This window comes from Leptidea sinapis, chromosome 45, assembly GCF_905404315.1.
Source record: "Leptidea sinapis chromosome 45, ilLepSina1.1, whole genome shotgun sequence".
Lineage (NCBI taxonomy): Eukaryota > Metazoa > Arthropoda > Insecta > Lepidoptera > Pieridae > Leptidea > Leptidea sinapis.
This window is the reverse complement of record NC_066309.1, coordinates 4,956,005-4,983,275: the sequence shown is the minus strand read 5'-3', so window position 1 is coordinate 4,983,275 and position 27,271 is coordinate 4,956,005. Positions and strand designations below refer to the sequence as shown.

The 27,271-nt window shown below is 35.5% G+C and overlaps 1 protein-coding gene across 1 annotated transcript in view; it reads right to left on the bottom strand.

Moving 5' to 3' along the window:
• The window catches only part of LOC126977422 (prothoracicotropic hormone-like), a 67,658-nt gene that overhangs the window by 496 nt on the left and 39,891 nt on the right, over positions 1-27,271 (bottom strand). Inside the window, exons 2-4 of the mRNA XM_050826222.1 lie at positions 7,017-7,376; positions 1,987-2,031; positions 732-842 (exon numbers count right to left, since the gene is read on the bottom strand). Of these exons, the coding sequence (XP_050682179.1) occupies positions 732-842; positions 1,987-2,031; positions 7,017-7,319 (459 nt within the window). The 5' untranslated portion in view covers positions 7,320-7,376. The remainder of the gene's footprint in view (positions 1-731; positions 843-1,986; positions 2,032-7,016; positions 7,377-27,271) is intronic.

Here is a 27,271-nt window from a genome sequence, read left to right as displayed (position 1 = left end):
TTGATATGCTATTACATGGTTCGTCGTGTGCCGGGTCTCCTTCCGTCTCCTTCCCTCAAATATGTGCGAGAGGAACGATTGAGTTTGCCTTTTGATGGGCTTAAATTTTCTGAACATTTACCATTGTAATGTATTTTTTTTACACTATCGGAAAGTAAAGAATTGAACGAATAGAAAGCACACAAAATTTTTGAAAAAAGCTGATATTTTGACGAGTGAATTTTCGATTGAAAATAAGAGTTCTTTTCCGATATTATATGAGTCAAAATAAGGTGATAAAAGAAATATTTCAATTAAAATAAATTACAGTGTATTTGGGACATAAAAATGTAACTTCTTACAATACATATTTCGTGATTTTTTTGTAAAAGAAATTTTTTTTTTTTTTTTAAATTATTTGTTAATTTAATAATTGAAAATAAGAACCTGTAATATCTACCATCCTGTTTTGAAAAGACTAACCTTAGAGTTTCTTGCTAGTTCTTCTCTTAGCAAATCTGGTTTCCGAACGAGCTGTATGAGAAAGAAACAAAATATTTTTGATTTGATTGAGAGAAACCGCGTAAGGCTTATAAGGATAGAAGCAAGTGGCGTTCTGTTGGCTTTTCCTACTTCGACTTGAACAAGGTGTGAGTGTGTGTTGGCCGCTCAGTTTCTTGCGCCCGTTCTTCTCAGGTGTGAGGCATATACTTTCGACTATTTTAAATAAGAATCCTTTTAACTTCACTCACGTTATAAAGGCGGCGATGACATACGAAAGGGAATGAGCACCGGTCCCTCTGGCACCTTCTGGTTTCTATCGAACTTGGAATGAAGTCTTCGCCAAGATAAAGGAGCTCCGTCTGAAAGAGAAAGTAATAAATATATATGCTCTAATAAACATGTTATTTGAGACATTCCATTTTTTTATTGAAGAGGTGGACAAAGGAGTCTACGGGTCACCTGATGTTAAGTGATCACCGCCGCCCACATTCTCTTGCAACACCAGAGGAATCACAGGAGTGTTGTCGGCCTCTTTAGAAGGTGTACGCGCTTCTTTTGAAGGTACCCATGTCGTATCGTCCTGAAAACAAGGAAGCTCATTCCACATCTTTGTTGTACGTGGAAGAAAGTTCCTTGAAAACCGCACTGTGGATGGATTGCCATGCCCAATTCAATAATCCTTATTTATAGTTCCTATTTTAAGCCCCATATACTTTTCTGTATGCACTCGTAGCCGAAGATGGTATGTCTGATGGGCATCCCCCTTTTTGTATTTAGGTACAATTACATAAGTGTATTTATCTACACCCATGCTGTAAATCGTCTATTAAAGATTCTGATACAGCTTATTGCCAACATTAAAACACCCAATGTTTTAATAACCATTACATCACCCAAACGAGTGTTGTAATGTTGTACTGGATTTCATATCAACACTCCTATGTTTTTTTGATCCCCTCATGAGCAAAGAGTTTCAACAGACAGCCACATTCTTATTGCTCGATGCGTGGTATCTGTATGAAAATAAAAAAAAAAAACATTTTCGTTTACGCGCGTTCCACACTACCAGAAGTCGCGCGCCGTAAAAAAAAAGTAGGTTATTCGAATCCCCGCCATTTTTATTGTTTTGTTTACAAAAAATGATCGATTCATGTTAAACGCTGCCAAAGAACATTATATTCGAGTGAATTTTAATTATTGCACCAAACTAAATGTAAATTACTACTAAAATAAATAATTGTTTCATTAATACTTAGTTTATTTGTATATAATCAGTAATGAATGATATATGGTTACTACTACGACTGGTGTTTTAATGTTAGCAATAAGCTGTTTAAGAAACTTTTAGAGGATTCATATTATGGGTGTAGATAAAGTCTTGTATGCAACTGTTGATAATTAGGTACTAAAACACTCCTGTGATACTATTATCACATTCACATTCGTGTTTTAATACCCCTTATTACACAACATTTGCATAAATAATTATTACAGGATACTTACATTGTCCTGTTCACAGCTGCACGGTATGTCTAGTTTCTCAGCATGCTAAAACAATCAAAAAATAAATTCGAAAAAAGTACATTTAGATAAAAGTGCGGAATATGTGTCATTAAACGCTTTTTATTAGCTTCACCTGTATTTATATTTGTTTGTAACCGCTTCATTTGGGCGCGATTTTGACCCTTTTTAATCGCCCAGATTTCGTTCAAATTTCGTAGATTTATCGAGGACCGATAACAATGTATTTTTCAATTTCCAAAATAAATTTTTTGTTAGTTTATATAATTTGTTCATTTTCAACCAAAGCGTGTTTTGTAGTTTTTTTTAACTACTTTTATTTTTTCACGAGTCCCGATTGATTGTGGAACATGACAAGGGAGTGAAAATGACAATCCCTTTGCGAAAAAATAAAACAACTAAAGGAAATTAATAAAAAAACAATTTTACCCTTGGACAAGTAATAATTACAGATTTTTTCTGTTAAATGTCTCAACGGTCATTTTAGCTTTTTAATATTTGGCTGGCTGTGTTTTCAATTATAATAAAATTAATATAGTTTAGGTTACTGATAATTAATAACATTTCTGATTAAAATGAAGAAAATCTAAAATTATTGCATATACTGAGTGAGAGTAACCCGTGATCAAACACACTGAACACGGATCACGTGTTGAGAAGTAATCTGAAATACGGGTCTCTGAATTTCTTAGATACTTACCCCCTTATTCATAATAGTCTGCTAACTTAAAGCATTGCTAATTCTCACTCTGTCTTCTTCTATTGACCTAAGTCAGAATGAGAAAAAACACTCCTTAGCTGCTGTTTTAAGTTAGCGGACCATTATGAATAAGGGGGTTGCTAATTAATTCTACGATCAATGCATAGATATACAACATGTCAGTAACAATTCAAAGCATTAGAAAAGAAACACCAGTACATTTAAAAGAAAACCACGCTGGTTTTCTTTTAAATGTACTGGTGTTATTTAGGACAAGAAACAATCATACAAACAGTGTTAAGTAGGTACTTATAAACATTTGTTCAACACGGACGAGAAAAACAAGAAGGACTCCGTGCTGTGATATTAACAAGTGAAGCACCTATAAGCTAGTGTGTGTGCGGTTACGGGTGATACCAGTTACACATTTTTTTTCCCTTAAACAATCGTATATGGCCACAAATACTTTTATAGTATTGATTTTACACTTTTTCACAACGCACGACGGCATTTACGACGCAAACTAATCTGTCACAGACGATGTCAAATCTCATAATGGCGGCCGATCGGTTTGTATTACTGTAAGTGTGTGCGTCGGGCTATGTATTTACACGTTAACCGGGATGTTCACTGTTATGTAAGGTGACACGGAGCCCTTCTTTTTTACTCGTCCGTGTTGTTCAAATCTATATATATATAAGAGATTTCCACGTATATAGTCACTCATCACGATATCTCTGGAACCATTAGAACTAAAGACTTGAAATTTGGTAGGAATATTCTTTTCACCGAGTAGAGGTCAGCTAAGAACGGATTTTACGAAATTCCACCCGCAAGAGTTTTTTTTATTATGAACAGAACAACGTCTGTCGGGCCAGCTAGTGATTATTATTCGTACAATCTACTCCGTTACCCACGACTTCATAATATTTTTTCAAATTCAAATTAATAATAATATTATTCATTAACAATAAATTTTGAAACATTAGTCCCAACTATCTTTATCATTCAAATAATCTTTCACATTATAATAGGCTTTAGATGTTAATTTGTTTTTTACGATTCATTTAAATTTTTTAATTGGTAATATTTTAATATCATTTGGGAGTTTTATATTAGTTATTTAAGCAACTGTTGTGTAATAAGGGGTATAAAAACACGAATGTGGGTTTGATAATGATCATATAAGTGTTTTAATACCTAATTATCAACAGTTGTATACAAGACTTTATCTACACCCAGAATATGAATCCTCTAAAAGATTCTGAAACAGTTAGCTTACTGCTAACATTAAAACACCAGTCCTAGTAGTACCCTAATATCATTCATTACTGATTATATACAAATAAACTACGTATTAATGAAAGATTTATTTATTTTAGTAGTAATTTACAATTTATAGTGCAATTATTAAAATTCACTTGAATTGTATGTTCTTTTGCAGCGTTTAAATTATCCAGCGGTGTGCTGTTTAAACTTGAATCGCTCATTTTTTCAAGAAAAATGGCGGGGTTTCAAATAACCTAGGTACTTTTTTTACGGCGCGCCACGTTCTTGTAGTGTGGAACGCGCGTAAACGAAAATGTTCTTTTTTTGATTTTCATACAGATACCACGTATCGAGCAATAGGAAAGTGGCTGTCTGTAAAAACTCACTGAGCACGAATGGATCGAAAAAAAACAAGGAGTGTTGTTATGAAATTCAGTACAACATTACAACACTCGTTTGGATGATGTAATGGTTATTAAAACATTGGTTGTTTTAATGTTGGCAATAAGCTGTTTCAGAATCTTTAATAGACGATTTACAGCATGGGTATAGATAAATAGACTTATGTTATTGTACCTAAATACAAAAAGGGGGATGCCCATCAGACATACCATCTTCGGCTACGAGTGCATACAGAAAAGTATATGGGGATTAAAATAGGAACTATAAATAAGGATTATTGAATTGGGCATGGCGATCCATCCACAGTGCGGTTTTCAAGGAACTTTCTTCCACGTACAACAAAGATGTGGAATGAGCTTCCTTGTTTTCAGGACGATACGACATGGGGTGTTTTAATGTTGGTAATAAGCTAACTGTTTCAGAATCTTTAATAGAGGATTTAAAGCATGGGTATAGATAAAAAATATAACACAATCCTCTTTAAAAGATTTAGCACTTTTACGGAGCCTAGTAGATGGAATTGCAAGTTTATGTTGGTTTCGAGTATTGACACTATGTACATTACTAATCTTTTTAAATTGGCTAATATGCTTATGAGCGTACAGAAGGTTCTCGAATACTTTTGTTTATACTAGCGTAAAGACGACCTAATAGGTCAATAACGCGTGACCAATTTTAATTTGTCGATGTGTGCCCTAGCTAGTTGAATAATATTACCAGTGGGAGGCTCCTTTGCACAGGATTCCACTTATTTTATGGGTACCACGACGGCGCCTATTTCTGCAGCAGTAATGTGTAAGCATTATTGTGTTTCGGTCTGAAGGGCGCCGTAGCTAGTGAAATTACTGAGCAAATGAGACATAACTTAACATCTTATGTCTCAAGGTGACGAGCGCAAGAGTAGCGCCGCTCAGAATTTTTGGGTTTTTTTATGGAATAGGAGGACAAACGAGCGTACGGGTCACCTGGTGTTAAGTGATCACCGCCGCCCACATTCTCTTGCAACACCAGAGGAAACACGAGAGCGTTGCCGGCCTTTAAGGAAGGTGTACGCGCTTTTTTTGAAGCTACCCATGTCGTATCGTCCCGGAAACACCGCACAAGGAAGCTCATTCCACAGCTTTGTAGTACGTGGAAGAAAGCTCCTTGAAAACCACACTGTGGTGGACCGCCACACATCCAGATGGTGGGGATGATATTTTAACTTGTGGCGTGTCGTGCGAAGGTGGAATTCGCCTTTTTTCAAGAATCCTGAGTGACACTGCATTGTAATGGGCAGGGCGTATCAATTACCATCAGCTGAACGTCCTGCTCGTCCGTTACTGTCATAAAAAAATTCAAAATACTAAGGAGCCAATTCCAAGCGTTGCTGACAGTTTACGACTTATCATACAAAATAGGTTACAAAAACAATAGATTCGCTCTCCTTTCTATCTTGCTTTATCTGTGTTAGACATGTCCACTCCCTCGCATGCTTTGTTTATCTATACGCTAGTATACAGGGTGTCCCAAAGTGATATATTTATAGACAAATATTTTCTAAAAATTACTTGCCTCGTCTGGGACTCGAACTTAAATGTACAAAAAAAAAATATCCCGATTTGAATGTTCAAAAAAAAACATAGTAGTAAAACATTCATTTTACGTTGTTCCTTTCTTTTAAAATACTATGTTACTTAAGAAGAGTTATTAGTTTTTAGCCATTCTTTCGATTGGCATCATAAAAGTAGGGGTGTTTTTCTTTTACATTTAAGTCGGTTAGCCCAGACGAGGCAAGTAATTTTTAGAAAATCTTTGAATGCAGAATTACTAACTTTTAAAAATAACAAAGTCTTTTTTCAGTAAAATTTGTTATCTTCGATATTTAAGGTACTTTCCCTTCATATCCCAAATACAAAGAGTATATAAAAATGGTAGGCTTAAATTTAGTGCTGTGTCCAGCAGCCTCGTTTGTTTTAAACCTGATTCAGTACCTAAGTAATGTACAACACGAAAAGCAAATATATAAATACTACTTATTTTCAATTTTAATTTGACGAATTTAGTTCACATTTATTTATGATGAAGCCACAACCTGAGAGTTGAACAAAGCATACAAGATTTTATGACGATACGTCACTCGAACGGTTAGCTCAGTTGGTAGAGCACGGGCACGGAACGCCAGAGGTCGTGGGTTCGAGTCCCGGATCGTTCATAAAATATTGTTTTTAAATTTTATTTGTGTATTAATCCTAGAGTTGAGGGTTATCACTTTAAAAACATAACTACTTAATTGTTTAGATTTACAAGAGCGACATCTCAAGTCAATTTCCTTATATTATCAACTGTAAAGTAGATCCTGGAGATGAAGCCACAACCTGAGAGTTCAACAAAGCATAAAAGATTTTATGACGATACGTCACTCGAACGGTTAGCTCAGTTGGTAGAGCACTGGCACGGAACGCCAGAGGTCGTGCGTTCGAGTCCCGCATCGTTCATTAAATTTGATTTGTACATTTATTATTATTTATCGACATTTAAATAGACAGAGTGACTTCTACTTTACCGCAATTTATATAGTTGTCGGCTATTTAACTGCTTAATTGTCGTGGGGCTAAAGTTACCTATTCTGATTAAGATTGTAAATGTATGTACTACTCACATTGTATTTCTCCACTTTAATATTGCCCCGTTTTCTGGTTCTTGTTTCTACGGAATTGTCCAGAAGTATAATGTCGTTTCGAATCATATTGGCGTAGTCAACGATTACTGCCGGAAGTTCTTCTGGGTTCGAGTTGGGAGGGAAGGTTTCTGGTGGGTACATCACGGCTTTGCTGTCCCGGTCTTGGTCTTCATCAGATCGTCTTTGCACCACGTAATTCTGCCTCATGTGCGTTCGTTGATTTTCGACCGTATACTCATCTATATTTGATGTCTTTTTTAAAGCCGTTATTGGCAACCACATCTGGATTAGGATAGTAATAGCGGCGCATAGTTCAATTAGTATCAAAGTAGATTTGCTCTGTAAAAATAAACGAATGTTTTAAATATATAATATCTTATAGCAGCTAAGAGAATTTGAACCTGCTAAGTTATATTTATAAGTTATATTTATTCGTTTTTAAGTCTTTTAAAATATTTTCACTGTTGTTCATTTAGTTTATAGCATAAGTTGTGACGTATTATTAAGTGTTATTAGCATTAGTTGTTAACCTTTGTGGTTTTTTTTAAGATGCTAAGTTGACCTAGTTTTATATCAGTATATGTAATTTATTTATTTATTAATGTATAGGAAACAAACAGTATTATGATACTTAAATATTATTAAATCTTAAAACTTACACTTTCACCAGTGAAGTTTCCAACAATTTATACGACATTTTTAGTTAAAAGGTAAGCAACGGTAAGATAAAAACCACAAAACAAAAGTAATACAAATTAACAACTAATTACAAGCTTTATAAGTTACACAATACTATACACGCCTATTATACGTATTCAGAAAATGATAAGTATTCAGAAAAAAAAATGTAAGAATGGGGTTAAAAAAAATCAGTAATTATTTAAATTATCACAAACCAATGATCTGAAAACATTTAACTTTTCATGAAATATGTCAATATGACTGTATGCTCTATTATAACAGCTACATGCCCGAATTATAAACCTGTTCTTTCCATGTACTGTTCTCGCATAGGCAACATCTAATACATCTTTACATCGGGATGTAGGCCTTCTGCAGTGTAATCCTATTTTACTTAATAGAAATGGAGAATCAGCTATATTATGTAATAATTTATATAAAAATATAATGTCTCTATGGGTTCGACGGTCTTTCAAAGAACTTAAATCGTTGGAGTGAAAATTAAATGTGGGATCTAAATGTTGTCGGGATTCTAAATGCTTAATGAATTTATTTTGAATACGTTCCAAGCAGTTTATATGAATATTATAGCAGGGGTTCCAAACAACTGACGCATACTCAAGATGTGACCTGACAAAAGCGTTGTATAAAATTAAATATGTATGCAATTTTTTAAACTCACTTCCCTGCCTTAAAATGAAACCAAGCATTTTATATGATTTATTAATTATACGATCATAGTGGGTTCTAAATGTGAGTTCACTATAATATGATAAATAAATAAAAAATAAAAAAAACAAATCAATTAAAACAATTTTTGAAATATATATACTAGCTGACCCGGCATACGTTTTTTTGCTATACAGGGTGTCCCGTAATCAGTGGACCAACGGGATACCCGTGATAGGGGTGGTCATCATCTATCGAAAACACCAAATTTTACTGTTCTAGGGCCAGTAGTTCAAAAGATATGATTTTTTAAGCATTATTTTGAAAATTCTACCCTTATCAACACAAAAGTTGAAAAAAAATATTTTATATTTTTATTTTGCCCTGTTTCTTAACTTAAGGTGGCTGAGGAAACATGTGTCTTCACAATTAAATCCATTTTTGTGAATAAATATTGCCAAATTAAAAATTAAAAACCAAAACATGCGCAAATATCAAATAACTAAATTTGCAACGTGATGTTTGAAGCAAGCTAGTGCAAAAAAAATGTATGACAGCCTTGCGGACCATTATTTAAAAAACATCTGCAGTTCATACTGATTCCAAAAAGGTATAATTAATCATTATTGTGAAACAATAAAAGACAATAATTATTTTAAATCAACATTAGATAGCAATTTCTTGGCGGAATTTACAATAAAACAAAAGTAAATAGTTAGAATTTTTTTATTTATTTCTTATAATAAATGTTCGAAATGTCTTCCTCTTACTCTAAGGCATAGCCGGCATCTTCTTATAAAATTTCTTTTTAAACTTTTTAACGCCCTTTCATTATTTTTGACTTTTTCACTCACCACATTCAGTTTTTGTCTTAGCTGTCTTTCGTTATCGTTAACGGTTTCATATACGGATTCTTTAAAATATCCCCATAAAAAATAATCCAATGGATTAAGATCAGGTGATCGAGCTGGCCATGGGATTGTACCTCCTCGTCCAATCCACCTACTTGGGTAAGACTCGTTTAAATATTCCCTCACTTGTCTGCAATAATGAGCGGGTGCGCCATCATGCTGTAACCACATCCTCTCACATACCTCCTGTGGTACATTTGCTAATAAATTACTTAAGTCATTTCTTAAAAATTGCAAGTACCGAGCACCATTAAGCCTCGGTGGGAGCTCAAATGGACCAATAAGTTTACCATCTAAGATTCCAGCCCACAAATTGACTCCAAAAGTTGCTGGAATCTATCTTCTCGTACAATACGTGGATTCACAACAGCCCATTCATGTAAATTATGAATGTTAAACACTCCAACTCTTTTAAAACACGATTCATCGCTCCATAATATTGAATTGAAAAATAGTGGATCTTGTCGGCATCGGCGAAGCATCTCTGCACAAAAATCTATCCTCCATTGATAATCAGCAGGTAATAGTGCCTGCACTCGTTGAATATGATAAGGGTATAAACTGTTTCTTTTTAAAATGCGATGTACTGTTGTTTTTGCTATACCAGTACGTCTTGAAATACGACGAACACTCGTAGAAGGTTCTTCTGTCACTTCGGCCAGTATTTGAAGTTCATCGACTCTTCTAGGTCTTCCCACGTTGTTTGCAGCTCCGGGAATTCTGCCTTCTAAATACGCGTTATTTACACGGAGAAAAATTCGATGATCCGGATAGCGGTCGCGATTAGGATAGCGCTCACGATACGTACGGGCTGCTTGCCGAGCGTTTGCATTACACAGACCGTAAATAAAATACATCTCAGCATATTCACGAGGAGTATAGGTATTAGGCATTTTATAAAATCCGGGCAAACAGTATCCAAATCACAAAGACAAACAAGGTCCAATTCAAGCGTCAGTCACCAAAAAAAAGAGTCGTAATGGTAGCGAAGTAAAAAACACGTGTGCAGCTACGAGCTATGAGCAAGTCTCTGATGAAACTAAGAATAATTTGAAAAATTAGGGTGTGGGGATCATAGGCGTCGGCCAATAGGACCCCGTAAACGAAAAAGGTACCTGAGCGAGAAAGAGATAGCATATTGTGTTATCTCTCTCTCGATAACAAAATAATTCTCAGAATAGATAGCGCTTAAATGTTTCTCGCAATTGGAGTCTAAAATTGGTTATTAAGTTATTTTTTTTGTAAAATGTAATATTGTTATACCTTTTTGGAATCAGTATGAACTGCAGATGTTTTTTAAATAATGGTCCGCAAGGCTGTCATACATTTTTTTTGCACTAGCTTGCTTCAAACATCACGTTGCAAATTTAGTTATTTGATATTTGCGCATGTTTTGGTTTTTAATTTTTAATTTGGCAATATTTATTCACAAAAATGGATTTAATTGTGAAGACACATGTTTCCTCAGCCACCTTAAGTTAAGAAACAGGGCAAAATAAAAATAAAAAATATTTTTTTTCAACTTTTGTGTTGATAAGGGTAGAATTTTCAAAATAATGCTTAAAAAATCATATCTTTTGAACTACTGGCCCTAGAACAGTAAAATTTGGTGTTTTCGAGAGATGATGACCACCCCTATCACGGGTATCCCGTTGGTCCACTGATTACGGGACACCCTGTATATATTTAGAACCCCGTGAAATATAAAAGATCCGGATAAGTTATCACCACCATATCATATAATAAAATCTTCTCCGAAACACGCTGCATCAGGTATAAGTATGATTCCGATCTGTTCAGTAGTTTTCGCCGTATAACTAAAGGACAAAAACCGACTCTCCATTTATTTTATTATTATTTATTTAGTAAGTCTTTTGTTGGGCGATGTATATGCTTCTACAATATGATCCCAGAAAATGTACAAAACAAATGTGTTACGAAATTTAAAAGAATTGTTAAAAAACGTTTGTGTGGGAAAGGTTATTATAGCATAAACGATTTTCTTAATGACACCACGGACTGGGAATAAAGCGAACACCCTCAGGCTCTTAAATTATAAATGTTTATTGTACGATATCACATTGTTATCCATATTATATATTTAAAAAAAGCCCGCTGCAGTTTCTTGCGCCCATTCTTCTCAGGTGTGAGGCAGTCTCTTTTGAATGGGTGGTAGTTTTTGACGTTCAATAAGTGATTTAAAATCCTATTTTGAATAAAAATATTTGAATTAGAATTAGAATAGATTCTTAATGAGTGTTGCACATTTGTACAACTATTTTAAGTCCGAATCTTAACATTTATTCCAAAAAAGGCCGTTCACAAAAAATGTGTTCGCCCATCCAGCTATACTAAAACCCGAGCCCATTCAGTTTCATCGAAATTTTCTCATTAATATGGATGAAATAAAGATATTCGCAGTTATTTGGGCTTTAGATTACTTGAACCAACTTGTGGTCATGTCACATGGCAGTGCAAAAAAATCGGAAACTTAAATGATCTAATAGCCATCTAATCAATTTTACCAGTGGAAAGCTCCTTTGTACCGTATGCCGGCTAGATTATGGATACCACAACGGTGCCTATTTCTGCCGTGAAGCAGTAATGTGTAAGCATTACTGTGTTTCGATCTGAAAGGCGCCGTAGCTAGTGAAATTAAAGCATGGGCAAATGAGGCTTGACATCTTATGTCTCAAGGCGACGAGCACAGTTGTAGTGCCGCTCAGAATTTTAGGGTTTTTCAATAATTTTGAGCGACGCTGCATTGTAATAGGCAGGGCATACGCCCAATTACCATCAGCTGAACGTTCTGCTCGTCTCGTCCCTCATTTTCAAAAAAAAAATCTAAGAGCGGATGCTAACAGAAACTCCATATCACAGAGCAACATTCGGAGTGATAATTTTGAGTGAAGTGAATAATCTCCTCCTAAATGTGTTTTCATTTGCAACTTCATAGGATCTACAAGACATCATACGGCGGCCATTGAAATAGGAATTTACTAATATTATACACAAAAAGATTTGATTGTTTATTTGCATTGAATAGGCTCTCAAACTACTGAACTAATTTGAAATATTCTTTCACTGTTGGGAAGCTACACTATCCCCGGGTGACATGGGCTATATTATGTTTAAAAAAATTAGAGTTCCGTACTAAAACTCCAATAATATAACCCGAGGTGTTAAAATACCTAAAATATTATTTATATCGTCTGCGTTGCAAAAAGTTTTGATGATAATATAATAATAATATTAACACACTTTTTACACAGATTATCTTGCCCCAAGTTAAGCATATATAGCCTGTATTATGGGTTACAAGACAATAATATATTTAATACAATATACTTTCTTAAACATACATAAATACATTTAAACATCCATGACTCGGAAACAAACATCCATATTCATCTTACAAATGCTTGCACCTACCGGGATTCGACCCGGGACCTCTAGGTAGGATCGCTAACCACTCGTCTATACAGGTCGTCAAAGACGAAGATAAAGAAGAGTAAGCAGAATATAATAATGTAAGTTCTACGACTTTGCAGAACACATCATTATTTACAAAAAGGGTCGTGACAGCATATTTTTATGTGTTGTTTTATTTAAAAATTTTAATTGTAATGTCGCTACTACATGCTCATTCTTGTGTGTACGAGGACGAAGTCGCTTGGTATCAGCTAGTGTATGATATAAAAAAAAAATTTCACAATTAAGTATTCAATTTTGTATATACAACAATTCAGTCTGTGCTATAAAATAATTATAATCTAGTCTCAGGAGAAAGATTTACAGCATAGCTATCTTTTAATAAAACATTCAATAAATAGATAATGCCGGAACAGCGGATGGGTTTATTTATAAGTATATGTAGTTTTGAGAAAAAGTGACGAGACAGAAAGGATCTAGGTAAACCTGATACATGACCTCAGCACAGGATTCTAGGAAACGCTATTGTGAGTGAACCTTGTGAAAAATAATGTTAAATCTAAACAGCCCAATTATTTCACTACGGCGCCATTCAAACCGAAACACTATGCCCGTATTTTTACTAGGGAACAAACTCGTAAACATGTAGCGGGCTGCACGATATTTACATGCGACTGTCCGGCGACAATGTCGACCAATATTTCGCTCGTCTACATACTCAAGTTGTGGTCGAGATGTCGTCCTCGGGCGACATCTCGACAGCTAAAACTAAAAAGAAGTGTTGGGTTTCTGTGTATATTCCAACGTAGTCGCGATGGATTTCCATGCGTCGTTCAATCACCAGATTATAAAAACAAAATCAAAAACAACGACGAACTTCTCATGGTTGAGAAGTGTCCCAATGCAATGGATTACTCTGGTATAGTTCGATACGCGTTAAGTTGTACAGTCGTGGATAGATGGTGGAATAAAGAGCGACACAAGCTCACGACTCACTACCCAAATGCCGTCGGGAATCTCACATATTTAAGTTAATTTATGGGTCATCTGTCGAGAGACACGAAGTCGCGTACAGTCAGCGCTATCCGAGCGTTAGCACGTGACATGTCCCGCGACACGTAGATTCCGTATTTGGCGACAAATATCTCCTAATGAATACGGGGCTTTACAGTGCTTGCACACGAATGCTTGAAGGCAGACCGAGGACCATTTCAACAATTTGGATATCCTATTCAAGGGTGCAGAGAACGAATTTGGGATCATTTTTCAAATCCAAGATACAAGATAGAAAACGTCAGTATTTTGATGTGTTTTTCTTCATTGTATAATTTTAATACAAGTGCTCCATCTTCACTGACTGATGATGCAAATGAGAATGAAAGTGACGGTTATATTATAGATAATTTAGAAGAAAATGGAGGCATAATGTCTCGTTTACTAGATCATAACCAACCTTGTGAATAGGAAATAGTTGTATATACTCGTATTCGCCAGAAAATACGCCAAATTCATCTTGAGAAATAATAATGAAAACATCTAAATCGGTTCAAAATTGGCGGACTAATCGGATCACTCACACTCACGAAACATCAAAAGTAAATGAGACATAAAGGAACTAATTCTTTTTTTAAGTCGGTTGATAACGCCTGCTGAATTTTCTCCTTTAAAGCTTCCACATATTTGTTACAAAAACACGTAAGTTACACGTTGTAACCAATGTAAAAATAGCATTAGTTGTATAAATGTATTGTTAGTACTTACCATGACGTTCAATGGGAAGACTAAAGCAAGACTACGCAATGAAACGACATTGTTCCTTTTTATAAGAAACTGATTGAAAGCATTATGAAAAGCTCCATTAAGCCCCCATACTGTAATAGATACCACTGCTATTGTATAATTATAATGGACGAAGGCGTAATTACTTATATTGTCTTAGAAGAAAATTTCATCCTTATTGTGTGTAACATCGTTTCACCTGGTATGAACCCTGCTGGATAAGGTTTCATATGAAGGGGCGATTCTAATGACAGCTCTCTTTTCTTACACAACGCCTTCAATCAAATTTTACCATCAAAATAATAAATTACCTTATTATTAATGTTAAGAATACACTAGATATAATTAGGACAGTGTGATCAGAAGCTGTTGTGTGTTTCTAAATTTGCCTCTGAATTTAGATGACTAAATTCAGTCAAGTGTAATAACCGCATAATTTCTATTTGTTTTTCTTTTGTTTTTGTCTAATGAAGAAATTCGAGGATTCTAAATTTTATTTAGTAATTAAAAGAGCAAAAAATGCAACGCAAGCTGCGAAATAAATTTGTGACGTTTAGGATGTTTTGATGACGTTGTTGTTGTTGACATAGCTAAAGAACTGGATATTCACCACAAAACAGCTTTGACCTATTTAAAAAAAGCTAGACATAAAAAAGCTCCGTATTTGGCTGCTACACAAGCTCGTTGAAAGAAACGTTAGCAAACGTATAAACTTTATTGAGATGCACTAATGAAAGCGAACAGTTTTTGAAAGATGGATTACGTACGAAAAAAACATCCGTGAAAAGTTCGTGGTCAAGGGTTCATGTAACAGATTGAGAGAAAGCAGCCGGAATTTGTCAAAAGAAGGGATGTGTTGTTTCATCAATAAAAAGGTAGTAAAAACATGTCGAAGATGCGATCCATTTAAAACAAATGTGTGCATACATGCACACGAACATGTCGAAGTTCGTCGAAGAAGTCGATGTTTCGCAGTGAGGGATACCTAACATCGTGGGTCCCTCGTTGTTTACCTAGATGCCTCCGTGAAAACAAAAATTTTGTTGGGTCGACTGCAACCACCGATCACAATTTGGCTTGTGAAATCGGTTCGCCTTCTCAAGGAAGAGCTGATGCTCCCGTCGCTTACTTCATTAAGCATTTGCATCGCACTGTGTCTTTCTTTCTTGACTTTTCGTGCCTGTTTAATTTATTGTTTTAATTAAATAATGGAAAAGGCACTAATAGATTTAATTTTGAATATGCCTGCCCTGCAGTGGCACAAAAACCACCACAACAGATACATTTTAGCCAAGGAATGGAAGAAAGTTGCTTAAGCTTGTGGATAACCAGGTAAGCTGCTAATTCATTTATTGCTAACTAACATCCATGTGCGACTGAACCGACTTCTTTGCACCAACATCCATGTAGAAATCGCGAGATCGACATCGGGGTATGAAGGCAGCGACTGCGACCGGGAGGCATCTTCGGCATGTTTTTACCATAACGCTAGTCCACTCATATATTTCGCCACTCAGAAAAAAATTAGAGAGTTTGGTTAAACTAGGTTACCATCCGCCACGTAGCCTTAGCTTTAGATGTCCACCTGTATTGGTCTCTGCAGAATTCTTTAGGCAGTCTCAGGTCAGCGGCTAGAGAGGACGGCCAAAAATCATGTTGTGTCAACGCCCGTTTTTTTATTTACATAGTTATTTAGAGCTTTATTTCTTCTTTACATTTAGGTATTATGTATAAATTATCTAAATTTAGCTATGTACTTATATATTGTATTTATTAGTATATATTAATATTTCACTATTTTAAGTAAAAGTAGTTAGTATTGTTATTTATTATTTTCGATATAAGTACCGCCTTTAGCGATAAAAGCCTCCTCCATTAATTTCCACTCGTCCCTGTCTCTTGCAATGCTTGTCCACATCTTTCCTACTGTTTCTACTATTTCATTGCTCCATCTTTTATTAGGCCTGCCTCGATTTCGTTTCCTATTCATAGGGTACCAGTTCATTACAACTTTGGACAATATCTATAGCCCCATATAACTTCTCTCAATTCCTCTCTGACAAACTTTAATTTTTTCTAAGTTTCTATCGGTCAAAGGCCAAGTCTGACAGGCGTAAGTGAAGGCAATGGCATTAAACAGGTCTCCATAGCTTTTGTTTTAAGCTTCGTCGACTAATTTAATATAAAAATTTCCTTCATCGAACAGTTGTTATTCCACGTGCTTTTAGTTCTTTTAACGCCCCGTTAAAGGTGGCAAAAATTCATCGAACAAAATGGCATATATATATTGGATAAAATGTAAACAAACTTTGAAAAACAATGTCTAAACTTTTCATATTAAATGTATGTATGAATGTAATTCTACTTTGTTTGCTCTGAATTCATAATAATTTTTAACACGTTGTTAAAAGCACTTTAGGTAGTTATAAAATCAGTAAACTCTAGGCCTTCATTGAATAGGATTTGGCCGTTTGTTTCCTGAATAAATGAAGTGGAATATTTAGTAAAATAACTGCACGTTGTAACAAAACTGACGGATAAAATTCACTAAAAGACATGAATCAGACCGAAATTGCTTAGCATTTTACGCATTAAACATAGTTAACTTCTAGAGCCGTCAAAATATTTATCTTCGTTAGTCTAAATTAATGTGGTCTGGTGTCTGGTTCTAGCTAAAATCTTTTCTGTTCAGTTTTGTTTATGACTGCTGAATTCTCTGTATTGCGTCTATAAGTATGGTAGGTATATAGTTATTTTGGTTTTCAATGCTACGTTGTAATTTTAAAGTAATGTTTGTCATGCTACTCATCATGAGCCGGAAGATGTCCACTGCTGGACAAAGGCCTCCCCCAAAGATTTCCACGACGATCGGTCCTGCGCTGCCCTAATCCAACGTATTCCGGCGATCTTGACCAGCTCGTTGCTACATCTTGTGGGGGGGGCCTACCAACACTGCGTCTTCCGGTACGTGGTCGATATTCGTGGACTTTACTGCTTCAACGTCCATCTGTGCCCTGCCCACTGCCACTTCAGTTTCGCAATCATTTCATGTCACTATTGTATTGTCATGTTACTAATGTATAGGTATCCATGAGCTTTTCCCACAGTATCATACTCGCCTTTAAGGTACCATCTCACCATACCAACCTAATTATGCCAACAAAATAAGAGTAGAATAAAGAAACCATGAGGTAAACCATTAACTAGTGGGAGGCTTCTTTGCACAGGATACCGGCTAGATTATGGGTACCACAACGGCGCCAATTTCTGTGGTGTAGCACGAAGGGCGCCGTATAGCTACGGCAAATTGAAATTACTGGGGAAATTAGACTTGACATCTTATGTCTCAAGGTTATGAGTTCAGTTGTGGTTCCGCTCAGAATTTTTGGGTTTTTCAATAATCTTGAGCGGCGCTGCGTTGTATTGGGCAGGCAATTACCATCAGCTGAACGTCCTAACCGTCTCGTCAGTATTTTCATAAAAAAAAGTTTCGTACTTAAAATAATATATCTTCAAGGGCAGGACTGTGCAATATCCAAGCTTAGTTATTGGCATAGAATTATAAGCGTCCAGAATTTGCTATTATCTGGACGAACGCTTTTCATGAATGCTCATGTCACATAACTTCTCAAATAAAATGTATTTTTAACCAGCTGCAGCGTATATTATGATATTTTTAGAATTGCAATAATAAAATCAGTCATTAAGCTATTAATGTATCTACTTCACTGTAGTGATAAAGTAAAATTGCAGCAACCGGAATCTAAAATATGAAAATGTTAAAAATGCCAATGATTTAAAAACAAATGTACTTATTAAGTAATTTATAAAATCCCGGTCTGTGTGTGTTCGCTAATCTTTGCTGGTTGACTTTGGTGAAAATTAAGATATATGTTGATTCGTGGTACACCGTTTGTATTTTATAAAGGGTTTTTGTATTACATGGGGCACACTAAAAGTTTTGCACTTCTAGCTACTCGGAACTATTTGAATTTGGAATGTTATTTTTTCTACCAATGCTTTAAATCCTCTATTAAAGATTCTAAAACAGTTAGCTTATTGCCAACATTAAAACACCCAATGTCCTAGTAACCATTACATCATCCAAACGAGGGTTGTAATGTTGTACTGAATTTCATAACAACACTTTGTTTTTTTTTCGATCCCTTCATGTGCAAAGAGTTTCAACAGACAGCCACATTCTTATTGCTCTATGGGTGGTATCTGTATGAATTACAAAAAAAAGAATATTTTCGTTTACGCGTGTTCCACACTAGCAGAACGCCGCGCGCCGTAAAAAAAGTAGATTATTCGAATCCCCGCCATTTTTCTTCGATATTTTTATTGTTTTGTTTACAAAAAATGAGCGATTCAAGTTTTGACAGCACACCGCCAGATATTTTGAACGCTGCAAAAGAGCGTAATATTCAAGTGAATTTTAATAATTGCACTATACATATTGTAAATTAGTACTAAAATAAATAATTCTTTCGTTTATACTTAGTTTATTTGTATATAATCAGTAATGGATGATATTAGGTTACTACTAGGACTGGCTGTTTTAATGTTGGCATTAAGCTAACTGTTTCAGAATCTTTTAGAGGATTCAAATTCTGGGTGTAGATAAAGTCAAGGGGTGTTGATAATTAGGTATTAAAACACTCATGTTCTTAAACTCACATTCGTGTTATTACACAACAGTTGCATAAATAACTATTGAAATTTTGCAACCTTCTTAGTAATAAAAAAAGCAATTGGCGGGAAATCATATGTCAATTGTTTTTTTTTATCACACATCAACAACATCAAGTTCTCCGTACGCAACGAAAATGGAATTAAGTCGAATAGATTTTAGAGCAATAATTTTTTTATGATTTTAAAAGTTCTCACTCTCCGCAAGACTGGGCCGCTCGTCTTCAAAATGCTTTTGGTAGAGAAGCACCAGCTTTAGCACGTGAGGCGATGGTTTGCTGAATTTTAGAGAGGTCGGGTTTCTCTATATGACGAATTGTTTACCCAGGGTGCTAAAAAAAGTTCGCGAAATATGACCAAAAAGCCGCGTTCTCCTACACATCATGACAACGCTTTTTTCAAACACGGCCAACAAGAGTAATTTATTTTTAGCTTCCGAAAAAGTACAATTCACCACACATCGGGTGATGGGCTATCCCCGACCTAGCACCCTGTGATTTCTGTATTCTCCCCAAAATCAAATATTTGATGAGAGGTTTCACTTTTACCAATTACGTAGAGGCAGTGATAGCGTTCAATTAGCACGCAGAAAACATGGCTTCACATATTCTGTGGTCCTCCTGTTTTAAAAAATGGTTCGATCGCAGGAAATATGTTTAAAATGTAAAGGGAAGTATTTTGAAAAGCAATTAACACAATATTTTGTTAATAACATGTTGTTTTTTGTTTTTACTAAACCTATAGAGTTACACCAACAATTAACTTATATTTAATTTCTTTGATAACCAAAATCAACTGCCGAAGTAGCCTTCAAACAACTAGGATTGTTGTAGAAACAATTACAAAAGTAAAATTATTTGTCGAATCGTTGCAAGAATTCCGAGTTTTCCGAGAGGGACGTGGATCTCAAAAAGTAGTGATCTTCATTAACTGTGAACAAGTAGGGCGGGCGGAAAGACTAGGACTATTAATGTGACACGCGGGTTGGGGTGGCGGAACCGGCTCTGCGGAACAGGCAAGTTGCGAGAGCGTGGCGGAGTCCCGCTCGCGAGTCGCGAGGCAGCCGTCAGTGAGCGAGTCAGTCGGACCGCGGACCGGCCGGCGCACGAAGCGTGTGCGGCGTCGGCGATCACACTCAGTGTCGCTCGCGCCGCCCGCGGCCGCAGACGTCTCCCGCTCCGCGCGCCGCCTGCTCCGCTCTGCCGCACCACGCGTCCGCTGGCCGCGCCGCACGGGCCGCGGGCCGGGCCCGCGAGCCTGCTGCTGCTGTCCGCGTGGCTGCTGCTGGCCGCCGCCGACCCGCCGTGCCCGCGGGAGCCCGCGCCCTGCGCCTCCTGCCGCTCCTACGAGCACGCCCGCGAGCACAGTCTGCGAGTGATCCGCGAGAGTCTGCTCGCCAAGCTGGGCTTCTCGCAGGCGCCCAACACCACGGGCCGGCAGCTGCCGCGGGTGCCCGCCGATCTCATGGAGCGCTTCGAGCGTCGTCCGTCGCCGCCGGGGGTGCAGGCCGACGCCCCGGCGCTCAGCCGCACACTGGTCTCGCACACCGAGCACGACGACTTCCTCGCCCGCACCGACGACGTCCTCGTCTTCGCTCGTTAGTATACCTTCAAAGTCTAAACGCTTCTTTAAAACGTGTCTCTGTCCCGAACCGAGTGTCATTTAAGTTTTTGTAATCGTCATCCAAATTGCCGTAGAATGTTCCTAATTCAGAATATCGTAGAGATCTCTGCGAAAGGTAAATGTGATAATAGTAGAGGCATATATAGAAACATTCACCTGCAACAGTTTGAGGTATAACTAGTGGAAGTCCGAGGACACCCAAATCTCGAGGATCTATTCGTGACATGGACAACAGAGTTCATTGACAGGCACGTGTGAAGCTTATGAGCGGGTAAGGCAGTGCGTGTCACGCATTGCCAATTTTAATTAGCTGAAATATTTGACCACAGGCTCACAAACCATTGTCTATTCGACTACGTTACAATTTCGATGGCGATTGGTCAGCGATGCAAATAAATAATCTTCATTTGAGTTGATGTGAATACGAAATGAAAAATTCTATTTTAAATTCACATGTAGGTATTTAAGTTTGAAATTCCGTTGAATAGATTTATTTTTAGTGCTATCTGTGTCTCACTTAGGCCAAATCAAATACTGACTATTCCATGCCGAAATTATTCGATTTTTTTTATATTATCATAGTTATGTGATACAATATAATTTTATTAGCACATGTTATTCTTAACTTCGACACAGACATTGCATCGTAAAGGTAAACAATTATTATATCTATAATATTGAGGTTATCATAGTGCATGCAAATATGCGATCTGCAAGAGGGGCTTCGACCGCTGATAATAACAGAGTAGCTTCTACATTGAACTTCCAATTTGATTTAATAAGTATTAAATAACTACTGGTTACGAGGATCGCAAATAACAACTGACAACAAGAGTTGGAAGGCAAAACAACATTAAATGTAGACACCATAATAGGTAATTTAGTTATAGGTAAGTTATAAAACTTACAATATAACATTTAAAAATGTAAGTTTTTTTGTGAAACAATAATTGTAAATTGGAATCTTTAGGTATAAGTAAAAAGCATAGACAAGGAATAATTTTTTAATAGTAATTTTAACAAGCCAACGAAATTCAATAATCGAATTCTTATAATTTTAAGAAGAAACCTTGACATCGTCTACCGAAAAATATCTAGGTTAAACCGAATGCAATTTGGTATTTAAATTATTATTATATCACCAGTCAACAGATGAAGTTTTTTTTATTTGCACATCGCAGATGGCTGCTACAATATTGTGCTGCCGATCAACTCTATATATATAATGTGAACCTACAAAATGTCAAATGAGAAGCGATTACCTCATCGTCCACTGGTTATACCTGGTTATATTATAAACATTGATATATGAGACATGGATCTATAACATGTACATATGTGTTAGTATGCGTAATTATTATCATATTATTATATAAAATCGTGCGTAAGTAGTTGCTAAGATAAGCAATGGAGATGTAAAGCGAACTAAATTTAGATTTTCAAACATAAGCGGTCTCCCGATCTGTGTATACGTACATGTAATTTGTGCCTGCTAATGTATGATAATTAGTAGATGGATGATTATCTACGATTTGCTTAATTAGAGAGGATGTGGCCGCCACCACAATCTCTCTCACATGTTATTCTAAATTGTAGATTTTTCAGACTATGTAAGACGACGTATGGTAATGTTTTATGTACACGTACACAGCATTTGAAAGTGTCTAAATATTGTGGTTTATTTAAGTCTAAACTTAGTTCGTGAGTGTTTAAATGATAATTCGATTAAACAGTTTTGTAATAAGTACATGGTTTTTCAGTTTTTAGTTTATAATATGTTGTAAATTATCGCTACAAGTACGTATTATTAAACGACCGTATCTTTGGACGCGTCTCATAATGTTTATATTTCGAGTTTAGATAATAAATTTAATTGATCCAATTATTTTTGTTAGCATTTATTCTCAGTTTGACGACTGATTGTCTGCTAGTTCATGGCCTACACTTTGTAGATTCAACGCCTCCGTGTTGCTGGGTGACACAATTCCTGGCATATTACCTAATATTACACTGTCACAATTTTGAGCATCCGAATATATATTAAAGCCGCGTCCTACATTTAAGACAATCTGTAATGAGTTTGAACGCCAGAGGACTAGGCCTACTGGGGATACCTCTCTAAAAAAAACGCACCTCCGGTTCTTACCTCCGAGGTGGTGTGGAAATAGAACCGAAAGAAAAACAGAAAGTATATCGAGAATCCTGCCTCGAAAGTCTGCTTAAGTATAATTAAATTGAACACTTATTAACTTCTAATTCAACTGAGTTACAAATATACTCAAATATCAGGGATAACCAATCATATGTTAATTCAAAATGACAATCGTCTTCAGACAAAGTGAAGGATGTGCTAAAAATTAAATTGGCGTTCATTATAACATCTGGTATTAGGTCAAGGAAAACGTTTCTTCGTATTTAATATACAGTTTTAAACACACGATGTATTAACATTTCATACATTTTGCAATGTAATAATATAATGTACATATACAATTTTGTATTAAAAGGAAAATTTAACCGTAAGAAAATTTATTTAAGTAGGCGTTACTTTGCGGAAATCCATAATTATGCAAATGATTTGAGTTTTCAAAATCCAAAATGTCGCACGAGACTAATTTGAGTCTCGTGCCAGATGCGTGATTTTTGGCGAGACAACATGTCCTGAGGATGCCTCGTGTAGAGGCGAAACACGTGTCGAACTGTTTAAAGACAAATATTGGCGGAATTAACACTAAAGAAAACTCAAATCATTTGTATAAATTTAACCGTACCAAAAGGTTGTATTATATCGATAAGTTTAGCAAACGGTTCTTTAGTTTATTTTTTAATATTTGTCTTCAGTCCTACAATGTTATAGCTATCGTTAAAAACTATTTTAGATATGTAATAACAATCATGTATTGTATCTTTATGTTATACTAACTGACCCGGCAAACGTTGTTTTGCCATGTAAATTATTTTTAGAGTTAAACCGTTTCTTGGACATTGCAACATTACTTTATTTTTCTAAAATAAATGTAGCCTAAGTTACTCCTTATTACATCAGCTACCTTCCAATCAAAGTCAAAATCGGTCCAGCCACTTCAGAGATTAGCAACACACAGACAGACAGACAAAAAATGTAATTTTGGTGTAATTACCGTATATATATTCATATACATGTAGTAAAAAACGGTTATATCAATATTACAAACAGACACTCCAATTTTATTTATATGTATAGATGTATAGAGATGTAGCTGTACGTTCATTTTTACTAATAAATCAATTTCGTTAATAACCTTGTTTTAACTTTCTTTCTTTAGCCTTCCAGTACCTATTTCCATTGATAAAGAAATATTAGACGATCTTAGATTGCATCTAGCAGCCCTTGTACAATTTTTTTTTTCAATGTCAAATATGTAAGTGTTAAAATGTGATTTATAATATGATTGTTCTCAAATATGATTTAATTAATGAGGCTAACTGAACTGTGAATACATATTTGAGTAAGTATCTATAGATTTTACCTAGGTATACGTGGCAATCAAACAATTAAACAAGAGACCGTAATGTGTGTATGATATTCATTAAAACAAAATGTAATTTATTTATGATAGGTATTCTAAGCCCTTTGATAAAACAGCTGTGTGTTATATTACTCGATAAAAGTGTAACTTTATCACCGCGAGGTTATTAATATAAAATATATTTTTTTTGTGCATGACATAAGTATTAAGAGCTCGTTTCTTAATACTACAGTGTTAAATACACACATCAAAAAAGTCTAAGCAACATGTATGATATTACAAATTTACCATTTATATTAATTAATTTCTATGTCTTTATTCACTCAAAGTGCATAGGTATGTAAATTTTTTGTTATTGACGACATACTGGCTGGTTGTAAAAAAAAATTTCGATTAAGTTTTGTTTTTTTTACAAAATTAAATGAAAAGGAATTTGTTTCAATTTGAGTGCGTTTTTATTGCTACTTTTAGTCTTGATTTTATAATTTTACGAACCATTTAAATAAAGCTAGCGACAAAATTGAATTGTTAGATATTCGTTACGTCGTGGAGCGACGTCATTTGACGGCAAATGAAATGCAAAGAGCTGTAGGGATGTTGCAAGCGGTAAGTAATCAATCTCAGGTATCTCGGCATTTTGGCATTCATAGAAGTGTTATTTGTCGTCTTTCGCAGCGCTACAATAATACAAGGGAACCCGCTGAACAGCATTCAGGCAGTAAAAGGAGTACAACCACTCGGCAAGACCGGTACACACAACTGACTGCAAGACGCCAGCCGATGTTAACCGCTCGAGAGATAAGTTTGAGGCTGCAAAATTCAAGTGGTGTTGATGTAAGTCCCAAAACTGTGCGAAATCGACTGCATGAAACATGAACGCTGAAAATTACGTTGAGGATATTCTCAGACCTTATGTCCATCCATTTGCACAAACCTTTGGCTCCGATTTTACGTTAATGCATGACAATGCGCGTTCACATTCAGCTCGGCGAACCAGTCAATACTTGGCAACGGAGAACGTCCGGGTATTGCCCTGGCCTGCACAATCGCCAGACCTCAACCCCATCGAACACGCATGGGACATGCTCCAGAGACGTGTTTTGAAGGACTTGGACGGAGTGACAGCAACCCAACAGCTGGAGGATTTGCTACAATTCCATTGGGAGCGAATACCTCCAGATGACATAAACAGTCTCATTAATTCAATGAATAATCGTTGCCGACAAGTTCTGAATAGCAGAGTAAGCCATACTTTGTATTAAATTATCCTATTCTTTCACAATAAATTCATTTTATTTAGAAATTTCATTTTGTCAAAAAATGTTTAGTTGCTTATGTACCTTCGTTTCTGCAGTATATTCTAATAATGTTAATTTCTGTTATTAAAAGAACTTATAAAGACAACAGCTGTTATTATTACATCATAGGATCATAAAAATATTATTTTAAAACAAAAAAAATACCACGTTTTAATGTGAAAAACCATCCTAAAATTTAAATTAGTAGGTACATGTTGCTTAGACATTTTTGATGTGTGTAGTATTAAAAAAATATTGTTTTTACTCAATACACGAATAGTATCAAACGATGTGGTAACTGGCACCAATCTTATTCTATAAACATTTTAATATTATAATTTTTTGTGATTATTTTTACTATAGTATCTCTTAAGTTTTTTTTTAATTATTATAATTGTAAATTGTAGTGTCTTTTAGGTGTGGCTTTACGTTGGCCGACTTGAATGTACCAGTAATTATTGATTTATTTTATTTTATGATAATAGTAGCTATAAAATGAAACCACTGGAATATTTGCATGTCTGTCAAGACGAAACATGTGCCTAGTCTTAAATTTATAACATCTTTAGCTGTAAGTGTTTCTAGCAAATAAAAAGCTTTGACAGATTTTTTTTTAAATGGGAATTAGTTGTGCCGTTAGAATGTTTTGTCTAATATTTCTACAACCCGATTGTAATTCGAACAAACAAATAAATAATAGTTGAAATAATACTAAAACATGCTTTTATAGAAAAGCAAACTAAAACGTAGAAAATAATTTTTCATTTCTCATACTCGGAAAGTAATGTTGTTTTGATCTGATTATTGGGTGGAAAATGCTGTTTCCCTCCATAGAGAGGGAAAAACTCATACAAATTATTTCCCACCTAAGGGCTGGAATGAACTTTAAAAATAGAACTGCTGTGAAGAGTTTTATGTAAAAAAGAACTAATTAGAAAAAATGCTGCGGCCATGTGACTTTCTAAACAGCCAGTGTGAACTTGGCGCAAACTTCGGAATACGCCGCAAAAATTACGCGGTAAGTTCCATATTTGAAATTTAAAAAGTCGACATAAATTGGCGGGATACCAATCTGTGCTTAGATAAACAACTAGTTCCTCATATTCAAAATGAAAAGTAGAGTGTATAACTCGGGTAAAAGTATCAATTCCTACTCGGACTGTAGCCGACCTCGCTGCGCTCGCGCGTCTAAATACCTCGGGAATTGATTCTTTCGACCCTCGGTTAACAATCTACTATTCAATAACTTTAAAATAGGAATAGTGTGAAAAACAGAAATAATATGATTGTAAAAAACACGAGGTGCTTGTAAATATTTTATTGCCAGATATTGGTTAAAGTAGAGTCATTTTGAAAATATCTTAAAAAGCACCCAGCGTAATTCTTTACAATAAAATACATAATTTTTTTAACTTTTATTTATCTTTTGGTTTTGTAGTCCTAAAAAATGATAGTTTTTGGTATGCGCATTAGCACCAACCTTGGTTTTTGGCACAAATGCACTACCGGGTATCGGATATAATAGTGAAGAAAAAAAGAACAGAAAATATAAATGATTAAATTGTCGTTGGCTCTTGTTAATTAGTGTGCAAAGTTTAAATGAATCCGACGTTTTGAAAGAGTTGAAAATCACGTGCTAT